Genomic DNA, 19,287 nt, shown 5'->3' on the forward strand with positions numbered 1-19,287 from the left:
ATAGAAGGCATATTATATATTGAAGTAAATAATGTGACTGGCTTGATATAAACTAATTCTTGAGACCGGGATAACTATTGATTGAGTACGCGTGTGAAAGTTTACATAACTACTCTGGAGCCAGCCAATTTTAGCAAAAATACATTAAAAGTATAAAAGATTTATAATATTAATATGTATGTTAGGTTAGCTAAATACGCAAGTACTTAAGGCAGAAGGTCACTAAGTACTCAATAAATTAACCAAAATGGATCTGACAACTTTTTACGGTACAAGAAGCATTGCGGGAGTATTTTTTTACAAGTTATGTTTCTGATAACATATCTTTTATATGTCTGTTTGATTCCTTATCTAGGATATACAAACCTTTGGGAATTCCTTCTTCGTTTCATGGAACACTTGAATCCTCTGCGGCTGGTCAATATTCAGCATTGATCTGAAAATATCTTAAACATTATTGCAATGAGATTGACATATTTATTAATAATATTAGCGCCACGAAGGTGTGCACCGTTTTTGTCGAAGAAAAGAGAGAGAACGATTGAGACCGATTGAGAGAGAGTGAGAAAGGGCGAACGTAGCCTGAAGCCATGGAGTGAGAGTAGAACGACAATAGATGCAAACGAACTTATATTGCATATTTACATAATGCTTTAGTCACAATGCCAATAGAAATCGCGTCGAATCAAAGAAATAAATTACATTTATAATTTGTAGTAATTTCCGACACTTAATATTTTAATGACAATTAAATTTATTAAATTCCTGAAATATCTTCCTTTTTCCCTCCATCCAAGTCTCGGAAATCTAAAGTTTTAGATTTGTATAAATATGACGTAAATATTAGTTTGCCAAAGAAGTTTTACTTTTTTTTATATAAAATACGGGGCAAACGAGCAGGAGGCTCACCTGATCTTAAGTTATACCGCCGCCCATGGACACTCAATGCCAGAGGGCTCGCGAGTGCGTTGCCGGCCTTTCAAGTATTGGTACGCTCTTTTCTTGAATGACCCTCAGTCGAATTGGTTCGGAAATACTTTAGTGGGCAGCTGGTTCCACATAGTGGTGGTGCGCGGCAAAAATTGCCTTGAAAAACGCTCAGTCGTGGAACGGCGGACGTCGAGGTGAAACGGGTGGAATTTCGTATTCTGCCTCGACGTCCGATGATGAAACTCAGCTGCACTTTATAGAGTTGCAAGCGGTGGGCCGGAGTACCATCTCGCCTTGCTGAGCACACCAAGCTTTTTGGAGGCTAATTTAGCCTTTCCCTCCAAATGACCGCGAAACTGAACGTCGTTCGATATGTCAACGCCAAGTATTCCGATGCTGGCTGTGGCTTCAAGAAGAGTGTTTTCGAAAAGAGGAGTAGCGACAAAGGGTATTTTTATCGCGGAAAACCTGCAAACTTGTGTCTTCTTGGGGTTAAATTGGACTAGGTTTAGTCTACCCCAGTCCGAGACTCCACGTAGTAGAGTTTCGACTTCAGACACAAGTTTGTTCCGGTACTCATCGACAACTGCCCGAGAAATACCTGCCCGGCCAGTGTAAAGAGTATCCCCAGTGCTGTCGTCCGCATAGCTATGAATGTTGCTATGTTGCAACATGTCATTGATATGCAGAAGAAACAGGGTCGGGGATAGAACACAGCCTTGTGGGACCCCAGCATTCACGGGTTTAAGGTCGGAGCATGCTCCGTCGACGACGACCTTGATGCTCCGATCGGCCAGAAAGCTGGAGATCCAGTCGCATAACTTCTGACGTGTACGCACGCACTATGAAACATATATAGTCTAACATATATATGTTTCTTATACTCGAATATAATGGTAATCATATGGTATATATGTAGTCAAAGACAAGATTAAATAAACTAGGAAAATATGTTATAGAAAGGATATACATGTAAAGAAACAGCGCTAACTAGGTCCATGCAAGTTGCTTAACAGTTGCCCGCAATATATCAGCACACAACTCACCAGGGGACTCTTTGTATTGAAGTCGCATTGGTCTGCCAAGCATCCGCGAATATACAATGTAAATACATAAATAGAAATTAGGTAGGGTTATTTAAAAGCAAAAGAAAATAATAATAGGAAGTTATTAAGAATGCAAGGATGCAAACACTTTTATTGTAATTAAAAGAATTGAGTTGTCGAATTTGAAATAAATTGTTGTTTGAAAATAAATGATTAGAATACAACAACAAACACGTTGTCCTGTCTTAATTATGAATATTGATTTCGAATTGGTATAATTAACTTTAAAAAATATATCAGAAAGAAATGCTTAATGTATTGTAATGCTTTATGATATACAACACTCTTTATTGATACTGGCACGTATATAAATAGTTTTGTTGGTCAATGTTATGTCAAACGTCATAATCAAAAAAGTTTCAATAGGAAAAGCGCTATGCGCTGAAAAAAATTGCTCTAACAAAAGTCTGGTTTACTAATTAAATTTTATAATTTTCTACACATTTTTCTTATTCTTTTCTTCCATAAAAACCTTCTCCTGACAATAACAAACACAACCAAAAGAGAATTAGCGAAATCGGTCCAGCCGTGATGCCGTGATCAACGGATATGGGGATTATTTTTTCTATATATAGATTTTATTTTGCCATAATATATATTTAGTTCCTGTCGTAATTATTTATCCATATTACATGTACAAAATAATTTCGACATTTCACACTCAGCCCATGGCTTTTAATATTGAGCTTATGAAGACTCATAGTTGCAAGAGTACGTTAGCCTTAATATCTCGATTTTTTTTATATTGATAGGGCAAAAGTGCCTACGGGACGCCTAGAAGGTCAGTTATGGATACTCATTTTTGTCCGTGCGTTGCCTTTGAGGGAGCATTACTATACATTTTTAATTATTTATTTACGTAAGCAGTACTTCATTAAATTAAAACGTAAAAATGAGAAAATAACTCTCTAAAAAAAAACTTCAACGTAAATGTGTGGCAGAGACTGCTTCGAAAACTTTTACACCAATTGTGTTAATTATGAAGAGATATTAGTTTTTGGGCATTCTTTTGATTAGCATCATTAAAGTAGGTCTTTTTTTACATTTAAGTTGGTTCGATTATCAGATGAGGCAAGCAATTTTTAGAAAGTCTTTGAATGCAGAATTACTTTACTTTTAAAAATAACATAATGTTGTGTTATTTTGTAGGGTTTTATGTTATGTAGGGTTTACCCTATTAAGGATGTTTAAGATATTTCCTTTCATGTCGCATAACTTTGGGACGCCCTGTATTTAGTTTGACTCACATAATCCCATCATGGTTGTCAATTATTAAATTGAATAATGTTAATCACTGACGTGAGTGACATTGATTCCACTCCGATATTGATTCCCGGAGGTATCAAATGACGCGGCGTGATTTGATCAATCTATTATTTGAATATCGAACGAACTTAAACACAGAGTATTGAAATTAAAAAAAATAAATCATCAGGTCAAATGTCAATTCCACAAATATTCTATGGAGTTTATATTTTAGTTTTAGCCCAATTTCTTTTTTACGCATCTTCTATAGTCTATGGCTGACCGTCATTTTGAGCATTTTGTAACGATTTTGTTTATTTGATTCATTTATAAATCATGAAATGAAATGCTGCAACTGATGTGATGGGGAATGCAAAATACACGAGTATATTGCATTGTTAGAGATCAAGATTCGTTTTAGGTAGTTCAATTGTTTCTTTATTATATCGAAACGCTTTATAATGAAAATAATTTAAAGATTTTAGGCAAACTTTATAAATATTTATTCAATAAATCTTTATTTACTTTTTCTTACTGTGCTTACCTAGCTTAGCTTGTCAGTAATAAGACCGTGGCCTCTCTAGTAATTCATTATACCTGTTTTATATGTACTATTATTATAACGTAGTGTTAATAAATATTTTTTGTACTAACTTTTATTCCCTTAATAAGTCGGCAATGCACTTGAGCTACTTCTAGCAATGTCTCTATGGAAGGTATTGTTAAACAACCCGTAAGCCTCGAGCTCGTTTGTCATGTGTTGTAAAAAAAATATACACAATAGTCTGTCTCAAAAATCGAATGAAATACTAAAATCAGTAAAGAATTGTACCATAAACTAAACTAGAGATATCATTTATCCGTAAAACCGTACAAAACTCACTTGTAATAATGTCTTGTGAATTTGTCACAGTCAAATATCAGGAAACGTCGTCCCAAAATGAAGACAGTTTCGCCGACAATCAGATCCCTTGGTGAATAATACTCAGTCACTTCTTCATCTGTTATCTCCATCGCGATGGACGGGAACGACACTGCAATGTGGTAAAATAAATGAATGGGTCTTTAGAATTACGACTTTATTGCATTATTCACACGATGTTTTTTTTATTTTGTTAAACGAAAAATTTGACCAAACAACCAAAGAAAGGTTTCATTTTTAAAGGTGTCCCTCGATTTTACTGAGATGCCATCAGATACAATACTATCATTAAAATCGGTTCACAAACGACAAAATTATCCGCGAAAAACACAAAAATATATACGGCCGAATTGAGAAACCTCCTTTTTTGAAGACACGGCGTCGTCAGTTTCCAATTACTGTTAAAACCTGTGGATGAAGGATGATGTACTGTTGCTTCAACCTAAAGAAAGGGTAAACCACTGACTAGCCCGAAACCAGTATGGCAGGGAATAGGATTATCAGAAAAAGTTTCTGATCGAGTTTTGGTAATCGTTTAGATTCCTTCTAATACTTTGAACTTGTAATGGCACTAAGAAATAGTTTGTAATCATTACTTTAAGAGTAAAAACACGAATATTGTTACGACTAATCAGAGCAGAGCCTTGAGTGGGGCCGAGGCACCATCTTGACTTTTGACAGTGTGTTCTGGGAACGCGAGACATTACTGAGTGGAATCAGTGGAGCATTGTGGTGATGAGAGGTTGGACCGAGTTCGGTATTAGGAATAGATTGTGATTAAAAGTGAGATCGATACCTTGAACCCGCTCGTTATAAGTTAAGCTAGTGTTATTTGTAAGTGGTCACGAGAATGTAAGTGCGTGCTCCTATTTCACCATGTCTACTGCTGATGTCATGTGGAACATGGTGTGATGGTTGCAGCTCTAACAGACATTATGTAAAAAAAAATCTTGGCGATAACAGAGATTAGCCAGTTCTTCTCACCCGTTCTACGACTTTGATTTGAGAACTGGCAGTAAATGTAAAATTAGAAGCATTTAATATGTATTTCATTATTGACTTTCATAAGTGAACATTGCGTTACCTAAATGAAATAATGATATTGACTTTGTAGTGTTAAATCAATCTAAATTATTTACTGTGTGTTGTTCGCTTTATTATTAAACTAACTTTATAAAATAAAACACTTAGATAAAAAAAGTCAAAACAGATTATAAGGTAGATATATATGAAACAGAAAACATAAGTAAGTACATTAATACACACAATAAAATAAATATAAAACAAACGACAAGTAACAGGTACTTAATATTTCAAAGAAAAATCAAGATTCTTACTGCTAAACAAAGGCAAAGTCTTCTCGCCGCTTGGAATTTTTCCTCGGGTATTCTCTGGTGAGAAGGAAAAATCAACATCCCCATTACAGTTAGATAAAACCCGAAACATTCGCGAATTATGCATGACATGCGTGTTTATACGAGACACATGGAACAATTGTGAGTATTTTGTCGCATACGGTAGGGATTCGTAGAGAAATTAACGACGCCAAAGAGGGGCTACCTATCCCATATCAATAATATCGTGCAAAAATAATACGTCTGTAAATGAAATATTAAGAAACAAACGATATTATGAACGAAGTATGTGCGCACACATAATTATAAATGTCGCAGTACAGAAATATGATGTGTGAAGTCCCGCGTTATTGGAATGCCCGTGTTATATGTGGGACTGTAATCGCGTAATATGAATGTCCGATATAAGAGTACCGTGTTAAATTGGGGTTTACTGTAAGTCGTAGGCACAGACTGTAGGTGTGGCTAAGAAACTAATATGCATCGTATTTAAAATTACTAACATTGCTTTCATCACATTTACAGAGAACTGATAGCATCATCAAATCAACATATACAACTATACTATACGGATTCCATTTCGGATTTCATCATTCACTTATAGTGTTGGTCACACTGTTGGAGTTTTCACGCGCTTAAATTTTAACGAACCAATTCCTATTCAAATTTATTCTGCTACATGTATGTGATTTACATATGTTCATAAACTAGTGGCCGACATTAAAAGTGTAATAATAATAATCTAAAATAATGATAAGCCTTCATTCATCCCCATCTTACTTCTAATTTAACAAAAATAGATATAAATAAAATGTTTACTATCCTACTACTACTTCGATCCTCTCGGCCCATCGCTTTATTGGTCTTCTCTTGTTCCTTTTCCTTCTGGACCAGTCCATTCGGTTACCGATTTAGAACATCTGTCATCTGTATAACAGACTACGTGCCATCAATTGTTTTTACGCGTATCATCATCACCTTCATCATAAATGTTACACAGCCCCTTGTGGGCCTTAGCCTCCTCCTCAAGTACACTTCGACATCGCAATATATCCAGAGCTTCCCGTATCCAATTGCGAACCCCTATTGTTTCCAGGTCCTTCACAACTCCATCCCACCAACGCAGCCTCGGTCTACCGGGTTTTCTATTGCCACCGGGTTGTGAGTTCAGTAAGGACCTTGGGGTTCTGTCGTTCGCTATTCGGTGCACATGTGCCAGCCACTTGAGCCTGTTGCATTTTATGAATTGGACGATGTTGGCGTCGTCTAGGAAGTTATAAAATTGTTTTTCCGTATAAAGATTCACTTTTCTGTTTGTCGCGTAATTTAATTCCGAGAGTTCTTTATAAATAATAACTAATCATTGTTTATTAAACAATTTTTTCGCTGAATATTTTAAATATAAAGTCGGACGTAACAGTAAAAAACAAGCTTCTTCAACTAGTACAAGGCAAAGGTAAAAGTAAAACGTGTTGTTTAAAAAACCTTAGGTTTGTACAAGGCACCAATTATTCAGAAGCGCGGCATCCAAAATGAAAGCACCCATGAAGATCGCCAACCTTCGCAAGGAGATGGCACTATAAGGGGTTGGAAGCCTCCAAAAATAAAAATAAATGTTTGTTCCCTTCAAGCTCCAAAACGGTAATTTTTTGTGTAACTAACTCAATTGTGTAGTTCCTGATAAGCTCGTTGAAACTTTAACACTACATTTACCTCCTTAAAACCTGCTTATTTATTTATTTATTGACACATAATACTACATCTACGGTATTTGTTACAAGCATTTGCATTTTCTAAAATGTATGACAATTTTCGAAATCATAAATGTTACAAAAAAATTCTAGCTACCAGCAAAACAGCGAATTAGGTCGGTACTTAATAATAATTTATTTATAAGTGATCAGCCAACTATCGAATATATTTAAGTACTGTTTAATCAGTTATAATCGCGAAGGATTCCAAAGAATTCAGCTTTCTCTACCTGGCCTTTCTTTCCACTTCTTTGGTACTTTCCTCTTTTTCAAGAGTAGAGGAAACGGGTCCTTTCCACCCTTTTCATCGTGAAGTTCCTGTAAAACAAGAAGACTCTTCTAAGTTTTTAATACATACCCCAGCTTACTCCAGATTTAGAGGTGTAGGCCTCGGGACAAAAAAGGAGTGGAGGTTCCTGGTCTCAAATTATTTTCCAAATAATATTTGTTTTTTTCTGTCGAGTTTATCAATTAATCATTTTGAAACCAAGTATATTCTTTCAGTGTTTAACAAACATATAAAAATAAAAGTTGTAGAAGTGTTTTCTAGTAGGAATAGAAAAAAAAAATCTGAAGTCACTTATGTACAGGCCGCGTGATTTAGCTCTGCGTAAATCTCGAAAATCGATAATTTTACGTGATACGGTAACAAAAATTGATGAAAAATTGCATACTTTTATCAATTGCGTTGAATTATTATCAATAAATTATCATACAAAGGACATAATACAAAGGAGTTACTTAAAAATTATTTTTTTTCGATAAATTGATATAAACTCGTTAATTTGATTCGCTCGGCTCAGGCGGAACGTGGCAATGAGTCATGATACGCTCGGCTCAGGCGGAACGTGCCCGGCATTTATCAAATAAACACGTGATCACGCCAAAAAATAATGCATAGTTATATTATGTTTGACATACAGGAATCATAGTGTTAAATATTACCGTATGTCAAAATCCAATACATTTATGTACATAAGCTTAGCTTAGCAAACTACTAAGCCTAGACCCTAACGGGAGGTATCGTCCACCAACCTAAAGGCAGTCCTCTATCAGCCAAACAATGCCTGAAGGTTGAGAAGTTGTATATATCCTTAGCAGGAAATTCTTTGTTAGTGCGTATGACGTCATAATGATCTGTGGCCGCAGATTCTAGGTGACAATATTATTTCAAACTTAAACTCAAAATTACTTTATTCATATAGGTAACCAATTACACTCATGAACGTCAACAGGAAAGATGTTAAATTGATTCTAAATTGACATTTACTACCAGTTCGTAAGTCAAGGGCGTGGCGTAGAGCGGGCAAGGAGTACTGACAAAAAAAAACTCTCCGTCACTTTTCGCCACGTTTCGATGGACCAACTGGACCAAATCAGTCCCAAGGATTAGGATCATTTTAACAATCGTCAAATTTATAGAAAGCTTTATTGATTTATTTACGTTTAACGAGAGTTTTTAATTTATTTGTCATCAAATGTAAACCATATGTTTTTTGTAAACAAAATTTATATAAAACAACTTGAAGTAATTAACCACATCGATAGTCGCTGTAAGCTTACCACTAAAGTAAGCGATTTTAATTAAGCTTTCGTACTACGTAACTTCAAGTAAGACAGTGGATCAATTAATATGGAAATAGTCGTCAGAGTTCCAAGTAACTTAATGACAATTGTTTTCCAATTGCGACAAGCATTTATTAGGTTCCTGCTTTCATTGTTTATAAATTAAAACAATGAATTTAATTAGAAACCGAGTAGGCCCACAATTGAGGAAATTATCGGTCACATTGAAGTTACGTGGTAAACATACAGATGTAGGTATACAAAGTTTACTCGCCCATCAAACCCGTGCAAAATTTAATGGCTATGAAAACATCACCAATTAGGGGCTTTTAGACATAATAGGATTATCATGTTATTGGAACATTAATGTTTGAGAGGCATTAAATTATCAATTATTTTGTATACTTACTACCTACTCGGGACAAGCTTCATTATTTTAGATATTTATTTAATAGCACACTAACGAAACACATACAGAGAACACACAACATACAAAAATGTGTGCGTGTACTAGTGTACACACGTAAGAAGTGAAACTTCTTTATGACCTTATTTTTCGACAAATGATCTACTATATGCAACTTTACAGTAATTGCTTAAATAAAGTTAAATTAGATTAAGTTGAAAAAAAGGCTTTCATTATCATAGACATGAATACAAATAGCAAGATACACAGATAAAAGGTGGACATTAAAGACAACTGTATGGAAAGGACCAAGGGAAAGAAGGTGAAGAAAGCGCCCCAAAACGGTAGATAGAAGAAATAGAAGCGATAACAGGAAGTGAATGGAGAAAGAGTCAAGAGGCAGAGTCAGTTAGAAAAGGCTGGAGGAGGCCTTTACCCTCGAAGGGTTCCGATCGACGGTAATGAATTTAGGTATGTATATACATTACAGATCACAGGTGGACGAAAGTAGTAACTACATGCAGAGGCCCACGAGGAAAACGGTACAGAGGCAGACCTTACGCTCGATGGGATGATGACATCAAAAAAATCTCGGGTCCTCAATGGATGCAAATAGCTCGAGATAGAGAAAGATGGCAAGCCTTGGAGGAGACCTTTACCGGAGTGGGTTACAGATACACACTAACTGTTAAAAATATTTACTAACACATATCCTATCCAGCTATTGTGGATGGGGAAATAATTTAAGGCTTAAAATAAAATAAATACGATATATATAGAAAAACAAGATACATAAAATAATGTAAAAAATCTAAGCTGTATTATGTTTGTTGTCATTATTGGAAATTATATGGGGTTTGATTTTTAATGATTAATGTTTAACAGATTAGTAGTGTTGTTCTACTGGCTTCACTCACTTTCTTACTCGCAATGCAATAATGGACTCTCTGGTATAAACGAATATATCATTCGCTCAAACGGTGAAGGAAAACAACCTGAGGAAACCGGCTAACCTAACCTAACAGACACAGGAGGCTGATCACCCACTTGCCTATTAGATTGACAAAATATGATCATGACATACAGAAATCTGAGGCCCAGACCTAAAAGGGTTGTACCTTGTTAGCGCTACTAATCTATTTATTTTAATTGTCCGATTGGAGTACACTAAGCCCAACTTTGATTTTTTTGATTGATTTTATTTTTTAATTCATGCACATATTATGTAATAATTAATATGATATACTTGTTTAAAATATATTATTAATTATGGAAATAAAGAAGCTAATTTAAGAAAACACATTTGTAACGGATTGAAGCTATGCTTACATACATACATATTACGTAGCTTCAATCTGTTTAAAAAGTGTTTTCTTAATGTGTAAAAGCTTTGTCAACAGAAGACATTACAATAGAGAGGCTATAATAATAATATATACCTTAATCGCAATGGTGTCGTCTTGTAAGAAATACATCATTTTATATTCTACCAGTTCACCGAATGCGGAGTCTCTGTTGTCCCACGCGACGTTAAACCTGAAATATTAATTTATTCCACATCATATATGCTATATCTACAATATATATTACAAGCCATCTTCTCTAAAATATATGACAATTATGGTAAACATAAATGTTACAAAAAAACACTAGTAGTTTTTGCTTATTGTTATGCAAAAAATACAAACATAACGGATTACGTATCAGTCAAGCATTTAACAAGGTTTCTTTGAAAATAATTAGCCGACAAAACATTATATTAAGATTAGCCCTAAATATAAAGATTTTGTCATTTGATTCAAATAAAACAATAGTATAAATGTCTATCTTGGAGTTTAGAGCATTTTGAGATATTAGTTATAGCGAGTTGGTTGAGTTCTAAACTTAGTATTTGTGTAGAATCGTGTTTTTTAAAGAATTAATTTCATTTTAAAACAGTTTGACAAGAGCTGACAAGGCCCTTCAGGCCAACAGTGAGATTCCATTAAAATTTGCATTTGGGGTTTTAATCTCAGCAGAGATACGCTTGTCAAAGCAGCCCGACCTGAGCTGACAAGGCCCTTCAGGCCAACAGTGAGATTCCATTAAAATTTGCATTTGGGGTTTTAATCTCAGCAGAGATACGCTTGTCAAAGCAGCTCGACCTGAGCTGACAAGGCCCTTCAGGCCAACAGTGAGATTCCATTAAAATTTGCATTTGGGGTTTTAATCTCAGCAGAGATACGCTTGTCAAAGCAGCCCGACCTGAGCTGACAAGGCCCTTCAGGCCAACAGTGAGATTCCATTAAAATTTGCATTTGGGGTTTTAATCTCAGCAGAGATACACTTGTCAAAGCAGCCCGACCTGAGCTGACAAGGCCCTTCAGGCCAACAGTGAGATTCCATAAAAAATAGCCTTTGGGGTCCCGGTAGAGCTCGCTCGTCAAGGTGAGCAGTCAACGCCAATGCGAACAGCGAAATTTATGTAATATGTTAATAATGCATAATTAAGGCAATTTAATTTAAAACTGGCAACACCAATTTAACTTTGTCAAGAGGTAACAATTACGTCACTACACGATCTCCCCAGAGCCAGTCTGATTAGGTTTGTCAGGTCACGTTGTATATAATTGTATTACATGACTGAGATTCACTGGGATTCTGTCTGTTATAATATTATTTTGAATTTTCTTAAATAAATAAATGCTTTATGTGCCTTATGTAATACACATATGAATTATTTTTTTCTTTATTTTATACTAATACAATAGACAAAAAATGAATCTAACGCGAGAAAATTTTCGGTCAATGATTTAATATGACTTTCGTTGTGGGCTTACTCAAGAACACAGCTATGATGGGCTGCGATTAGTATATCTTAATGAAGCCCCATCTCGTGCCTCTATTTACAACTTTTTTAACGAGTTTAAGCGTGGACGTAGCAATCTCGATGATCTGCGTCAGGGACGCCGTTTAACAGCGACTACTGAAGATAAAATCAGTGCTCTGCGACGCCTGATAGAGGAAGATGAGAAAGTGACCTATCAGCAGATACGGGCAAGCCAAGGCATTAGTATGAGTCAAGTTTAAAAAATATTACACGAACATTTAGGCGTTCATTCGTTGTTTCCATTTCGGTTAGAAACGTCGCGTATTAATTATTGTGACCGAATAAGTGCAACGCGCTGACGCAGCGCCGCGATCGCGTTACGATGAATCGTTGACCTAATATTTGTTATTGTGTAATAAATAAAGGCGAGGTTTTGTCTTTATAATTTTAATTATTATATTAAATTTATGATGTCATCTCCAAGTGTTTTTGAAATTATAACCCAAAACGAGCAATTTCTAGTGGCTGAACTGAAAAAGGAAAGAGCCCGATGCTCGGACCTGGAAACTATTGTCTATCAACTGAAGGAACGAATAGCTCAGCTCGAGAAAAAAATAGAGCAGCCCTTAACACAAAGGGACGAGGCAGCCGCTGAATCAATTCAGTATGAGACGGACGAAGAAGAACTGGCTAAAGAAACGGAATGGGTGCGACAAAAAACCAGAAAGAAAAGGAAACTAAACACCTCCCCTTCCCCCATGAAAGAAGTTACTTGTAATAAAGTAACCAAAGAAAAGCCTAAAAAAGAACCCCTTCCACCCCCGATTATTGTCGAAAATGTAATTGAATACCAATCATTCTACGATTCCTTACTTAAAAAAGAATTGAATAAAGACTCGTTCACAGTAAAAATGCTTAGAAATGGATCGGTGAAGATTAACACTAATAGTGAAGCTACCTACAGAGTGATCACAAAACATCTTAAAGAAGAAGATGCCTCGTGGTTCTCTTACGAAAACAAGCAGAGCAGGCCAATAAGAGTAATGGCAAAAAATCTCCATGCTTCTTGCAAGCCTGAAAGGATAGTTGAAGACCTTACTCGCCAAGGATTTAAAATTTTAGACGCAGCCGTCAAATATAGCTGGAAAACCAAAGAACCGCTTAACATGTTTATTCTGTCTTTCCACCATCAGGAAAACATAAAAAATATCTACGAAATAAAATCCATACTTGGCTGCAAAATTGATGTACAGCCACTGAAATCACCGAAATTGATTCCCCAATGCAAGAGGTGTCAGGCTTATGGGCATACACAGAAATACTGCTCCAAGGAGCCGAGGTGTGTGAAATGCACTGCAAAGCATCTCACAGTCGATTGTAACAAGCCACAAGACGTGAAACCGAAGTGTGTTCACTGTGGTGAGTCACATCCAGCTAATTACAGAGGCTGTGTAGTAGCAAAAGAATTACAGAAAATGAGAAATGTCTTAAAATCAAAATCAATGATAGAAACGGACAAATCGGTAAAACCAGCAAAATTAGTTTCCAAAACTGTTTCCTTTGCCCAGGTAACTAAAGGTCCTAAGACTCCATCCCCAACACAACAAAATGAGATAGCTAGCACAGGCATGGATGAAAAGATTAACACCATACTTTCATTATTGACATCCTTTGATGAAAGACTTAAAAAACTAGAAAGCGGCACCAAAATAGCTGCTCCCAAACGTCTTAAGCAATAATGGCTTTAAAAATAATGGCATGGAATGCTAATGGGCTTTTAAAACACCAAAGAGAACTTCAGATAATTCTTAAACATGAAAACATTGACATCTGCTTGGTATCGGAAACACATTTTACCAGGGAGTCATACATTCAATTTAAAGGATATAATGCCTACCATGCCCTTCACCCAAGTAATAAATCCAGTGGGGGAAGTACAGTTATAATAAAGGATAGCTTAAAACACCATGAGGTCTTTAAATATGAAAAAGAGCATATACAGGCTGTGGCTGTGAGCCTATCAATGAAGCGGTATCCATTAACAATATCATCTATTTACTGCCCACCAAGACATGCACTTAAGTACGACCAGTACAAAACCCTGCTAGAAAGTCTTGGAAATAGATTTGTGTTGGGAGGCGACTTCAATGCAAAACATACCTACTGGGGATCAAGATTAATATCGACCAAAGGAAAAGAACTGTTCAATGCTATGAAAAATTTGAGATGTGATGCAATTTCCACAGGAAGGCCCACATACTGGCCAACAGACAAGAATAAAATACCAGATCTTATAGATTTCTTCATATTTAGAGAAGTATCACCAAATGTTCTCCAAATAGAGGAAGCCTATGATATGAACTCAGATCACTCACCAATCTTACTCACAATTGGCGAAGACCCTATAAAGCGAAAACTGAATCCATCTCTCGTGAACACGCATACGGACTGGGACAGCTTCAAAATTTATCTTGTCAATATGGTAGACCTTAGAGTACCTTTAAAGACTGAGGAACAATTAGATTTAGAAGTCAATAGATTTACAAAGAACATCCAACAAGCTGCTTGGAGTAATACTCCAAAATTTAAGAAAAAGGTACAAAACAACTACTTCCCAGAAGAGATTAAAAATTTGATAAAGACAAAACGAACTCAAAGAAAAAGATGGCATTCCACAAGATGTCCAGAAGACAAAAAACATCTGAATAACCTCACTAAACAACTGAGGAGAGAGATTAAAATACATAAAGATACTTCAATAAAGAGATACCTAAACCAATTAACTTCTGATGGTTCCACCGATTACTCCATCTGGAAAGCGATAAGAAATATCAAAAAACCTACAACACATATTCCTCCCTTACGAGAGTCTAATGGGAATTGGGCTGCAAGTAACATACAAAAAGTTAAGAGGTTCGCTGATCATCTAGAAAATATATTTCAAATCGATGAAGAAGATTTACTTAACTTCGAAGAAATAACGTCAGAAGAGCTGAACATCCGTCTAGTCACACCAAAAGAGGTCTTAAGTGAAATTAAATGTCTAACTAAAAAGAAGGCACCAGGTTTTGATCTAATTACGGGTGAAGTCCTTCAGCATCTCCCCCGTAAAGCCGTAGTTAAATTGACAACCTTAATTAATGCCTCATTTCGACTTCAATATGTTCCCAATATGTGGAAAGTTGCGGAAGTTATAATGATTCCCAAGCCAGGAAAACCTCCACACGAAGTCACGTCTTACAGGCCAATCTCACTGTTACCTGTTATAGCAAAGCTATTTGAGAAAATCTTTCTCAAACGTCTTAACCCTATTATTGTCAAAAAGCAGCTCATACCAGATTACCAATTCGGTTTTAGAGAAAAACATTCTACCATAGAGCAAGTTCATAGAATCACAAATAATATTGAAAAAGCACTAGAAGAACAAAAAGTCTGCTCCACTGTCTTTCTGGATGTAGCTCAAGCATTTGATAAAGTGTGGCATCGAGGACTTGTTCATAAATTAAGGAAATTACTGCCTCGTCAATTTTCAAATATCCTTGAGTCATATTTAACACAAAGAATGTTTAGAGTACGACAAGATGATGATTATTCAGAACTAAAAGAAATAAAAGCTGGGGTGCCGCAAGGGAGTGTATTAGGTCCGGTCCTGTACCTCTTATACACATGCGATATTCCTGATCTAAAAGATAACGTTATCGCGACCTTTGCCGATGATACTGCTATCATGTCTACGGCGACTACTGAAAAGGAAGCGGTAGTAAAATTACAAAAAGCCATAAATATTGTTGGCTTGTGGACCAAAAAATGGCGGATAAAACTAAATCAGTCTAAATCAGTTCACATAAACTTTTCCAACAAAACATCAAATTACCTGCCAGTATATATTGATAACGTCAAAGTGCCGTTCCAAAATTCAGCTAAGTACCTAGGTATGACGCTAGACACCAAACTAAGATGGAAGGTCCATGTTAAAAAGAAACGCGAAGAGTTGGATCTCCGTTACTCTAAATTGTACTGGTTGCTCGGAAGGCATTCCACGTTATCAGTACAAAATAAATTATTGATCTACAAACAAGTCCTGACACCTGTATGGACTTATGGTTGCCAGCTGTGGGGCTGTACCAGTAATAGTAATATCCAAGTAATCCAACGATTCCAAAACAAAGTGCTCAGGGGAATAGTCAATGCTCCCTGGTACATTCGCAATTACGACCTCCATCGGGACCTTAATGTAGAGGACGTCACCACATTAATAAAAAAGGCTGCTGGAGCACACGAACATAGGCTCCACCATCACGTGAATGTCGAGGCTATTCAACTCCTTGATACCACTGACCTAGTGAGAAGATTGAAAAGGATAAAACCATTCGAACTAGTGAATTAGTGTTAGTGTACTTTAATATTAAGTGCTAAACAGTGAATGAAAAAATGAAAACACAAGAACAGAGTGTCTTCCCTTTAATAGAGACTATAAGTAGCGTTATTGGACACTTACTTATTACAATCCTTTTTAGTAAATTAGGTTAGACTTAAATTACTTATTAGTCTTAAATTAGGCTAGATCGTAATGTTCCATGATGTCGTAGTAAAGACACATGTATATTAAAAAAAAAAAAAAAAAAAAATTTAGGCGTCAGAAAGCTTTGTACCAGATGGATTCCCCATTCAGCCGCGACCAGAAACACCTTCGCATGGACTGGTGAATATTTGACTATGTCAGGTGTCGAGATAATGACTCAACCGCCATACAGTCCTGATCTGGCAAACTGTGACTTACATTTAATCTCAAGAACTAAAGATTCGAGGTATTTGCTTTACGAGCCCTGAAGATGCGGTGAAAGCCTACGAAAATGCCATAGAAGAGACCCTTAAGGAAGAATGGGCCCACTGTTTTTCTCAGTGGTTCCATCGAGTGAGACGATATGTAGAGAGGAACGGAGATTACTTCGAAAAGCAATAAAAGTATTGGCAACTTTCTTCGTTAAGCCGTTTTCATTTTCTAAACATGTCCAGTGTTACCTAGTTAAGACATTGTAAAAATTGATATGACATTTGCATGCCTATTTATATATGGTTGATTGAGCTGATATGTGTACTTGATCGATCTAACCACTGTATCTTGGCAAATAAACGATTATTATTATTATATTGTGGGTGCACAAGACAGAACTTTTGAGTAAATTTCTACGCTATGATTAGGGTTACCAACTTTTTTTTACAAGAAGTAAAGTATATTCAGGTCTATGAAGAGTATTAAATAGTATTTTAGAAAAATCAACAGTATACCAACAGTTCCATAAAAGAATTGCCATTGAGGTCTTAATTACTAGCAATTCTCAGCGGTAACACTGGCGTAGTAAAAGTCGTGGTAGTGGAAACTCTACTTAGTCAAGTCATACGACTTGACTAAGTAGAGTTTCCAGTTTTACAGCGAATATCTAATATATTTTCTCATTCGTAACATCGTTTACGTAGAATGTCCGAAATTAGTAATAATACTTCTACAGATATAGAAAAATTATTGATTCAAGTAGGTAATGAAATAATTATTTTAATCAGTCCAGTAATTTTAGCTTGATTGTTAAAAATAAAAACAAAAAATTTAAATGTAAAACTTTAGTCTTAGAATTTCCCTATACGCAATTTGTTTAGCGCCAGCAAAATAATTTAATGTTTTGTAGTTCCTACTTGGGATAGGCCAATATACAAATGCCTATAGATAAAACATTATTTTTGTAGATATCCATACGTTCTATATTCACAGCGCACGCGATGACACATTTTTTATTTGTTATATTATTGCTTTTTACGGATCCCAATATTTTTCGAAAATTTCATATAACCTTTGTGTCATATAACCAGTAAGTGAAGATGCAGCTTTCTGGTGAAAGAATTTTTGAAATTGGTCTAGTTTTATGTGAAAACACTACAAATATACATATAAAAACATAAATGTTTCCTCTTAATAATATTAGTATAGATTATTAATCCTTTATTTTGCTGACGACACCCAGACATTTCCATGCTATTATAAAGCTAAGGAATCTGTCTCTTTGTAAGACAGCGTGTATCAACTAAAAGAGACGTACGTAAAAAGAGTGCAATTAGGCTATAGTTTACTGTAAAAACTCACGCAAGCACTTTCCCTTCGTACTCCAAAAACCTTCGCAAAGCATCACTGTGCGCCTGCGCACGCTGCGGCGGCGCCACCGACTTCCATCTCTCCTTCTTCTTATACGGGTCATCGGGCAGACTCTCTTCTTTAGATAACTCGATGCCCTGCGATTCAAGCCACTCCTGCGTACATAATTTATCATTTAATCATTTGATTTAGAAATATGGGATAAAAAACCTTTCTACTACAAAATCTCTGGTTCACTTGCTCGTACGGTGACCGAGCACACCAATCTTGGTGACAGGACAGGAACAGGTTATTCAGACCGCAATATTTTGAGGTCTAACGAGCTCAAAGTGCGAGTGAGAATTTGGTGGCAGTGCTCTAGTGCCTAGGCCTCAGGGTGTCTGGTAACGTTAGGAGGTGATATTGCCCTTGCTCTACACATAGCGAAAACTAACCTTTTGATAAGAGCAGACATGTATGGAAATACATAATTGAAGTTCATAGATATACGGACCTTTTAAATTGTCCTGTGTTATCAAACGGGCAGGAGGCCCACCTGATATCAAGTGATTCCGCCGCACATGAAAAACGGAGAATTAGAACGCTCTTCTTGAAGGACCCTAAATCGAATTGGTTCGGAAATACTTTAATGATCAGCTAGGTTACACAATGCACTAAGGCACTATGCCTTACACGCTCAGTTGTGGAACGACGGATGTCCAGGTGTTACGGGTTGTATTTCATATTCTGCCTCGACGTCTGTTGATGAAACTCAGTTTCAAGTATTAATTCGAACAACTCCTTGAACACACTCCACAGTAAATGCGGTGGAAGATGCAGAGTGATCACATACCACGCAATGCCAAGAGATCAACTTGCTCGGAATACATTTACTACCTTAATACTTTAGTATGACTGCCGTGTCAATTTTCAGTACAGCAGTTCACTACGCTATTCTGCAGCTTTCTGTTTTTTTTAATTGTAATTATTTTTCAATAAATATTACTGGATTGGCAATAATTAAAGTTGCCACGTAAAAGGCAACCGAATAATATATCTTTGTTTATGTCATC

The 19,287-nt window shown here is 36.1% G+C and overlaps 1 protein-coding gene across 1 annotated transcript in view; it reads right to left on the minus strand.

Moving 5' to 3' along the window:
* LOC123717609 (EF-hand domain-containing protein 1-like) overlaps window positions 1-19,287 on the minus strand; it is a 62,753-nt gene that overhangs the window by 18,257 nt on the left and 25,209 nt on the right. Inside the window, exons 5-9 of the mRNA XM_045673685.1 lie at window positions 18,227-18,390; window positions 10,721-10,817; window positions 7,540-7,627; window positions 4,165-4,315; window positions 367-436 (exon numbers count right to left, since the gene is read on the minus strand). Coding sequence (XP_045529641.1) covers window positions 367-436; window positions 4,165-4,315; window positions 7,540-7,627; window positions 10,721-10,817; window positions 18,227-18,390 — 570 coding nt within the window. The remainder of the gene's footprint in view (window positions 1-366; window positions 437-4,164; window positions 4,316-7,539; window positions 7,628-10,720; window positions 10,818-18,226; window positions 18,391-19,287) is intronic.

Source organism: Pieris brassicae, chromosome 13 (assembly GCF_905147105.1).
Source record: "Pieris brassicae chromosome 13, ilPieBrab1.1, whole genome shotgun sequence".
In the NCBI taxonomy this organism is placed as follows: domain Eukaryota; kingdom Metazoa; phylum Arthropoda; class Insecta; order Lepidoptera; family Pieridae; genus Pieris; species Pieris brassicae.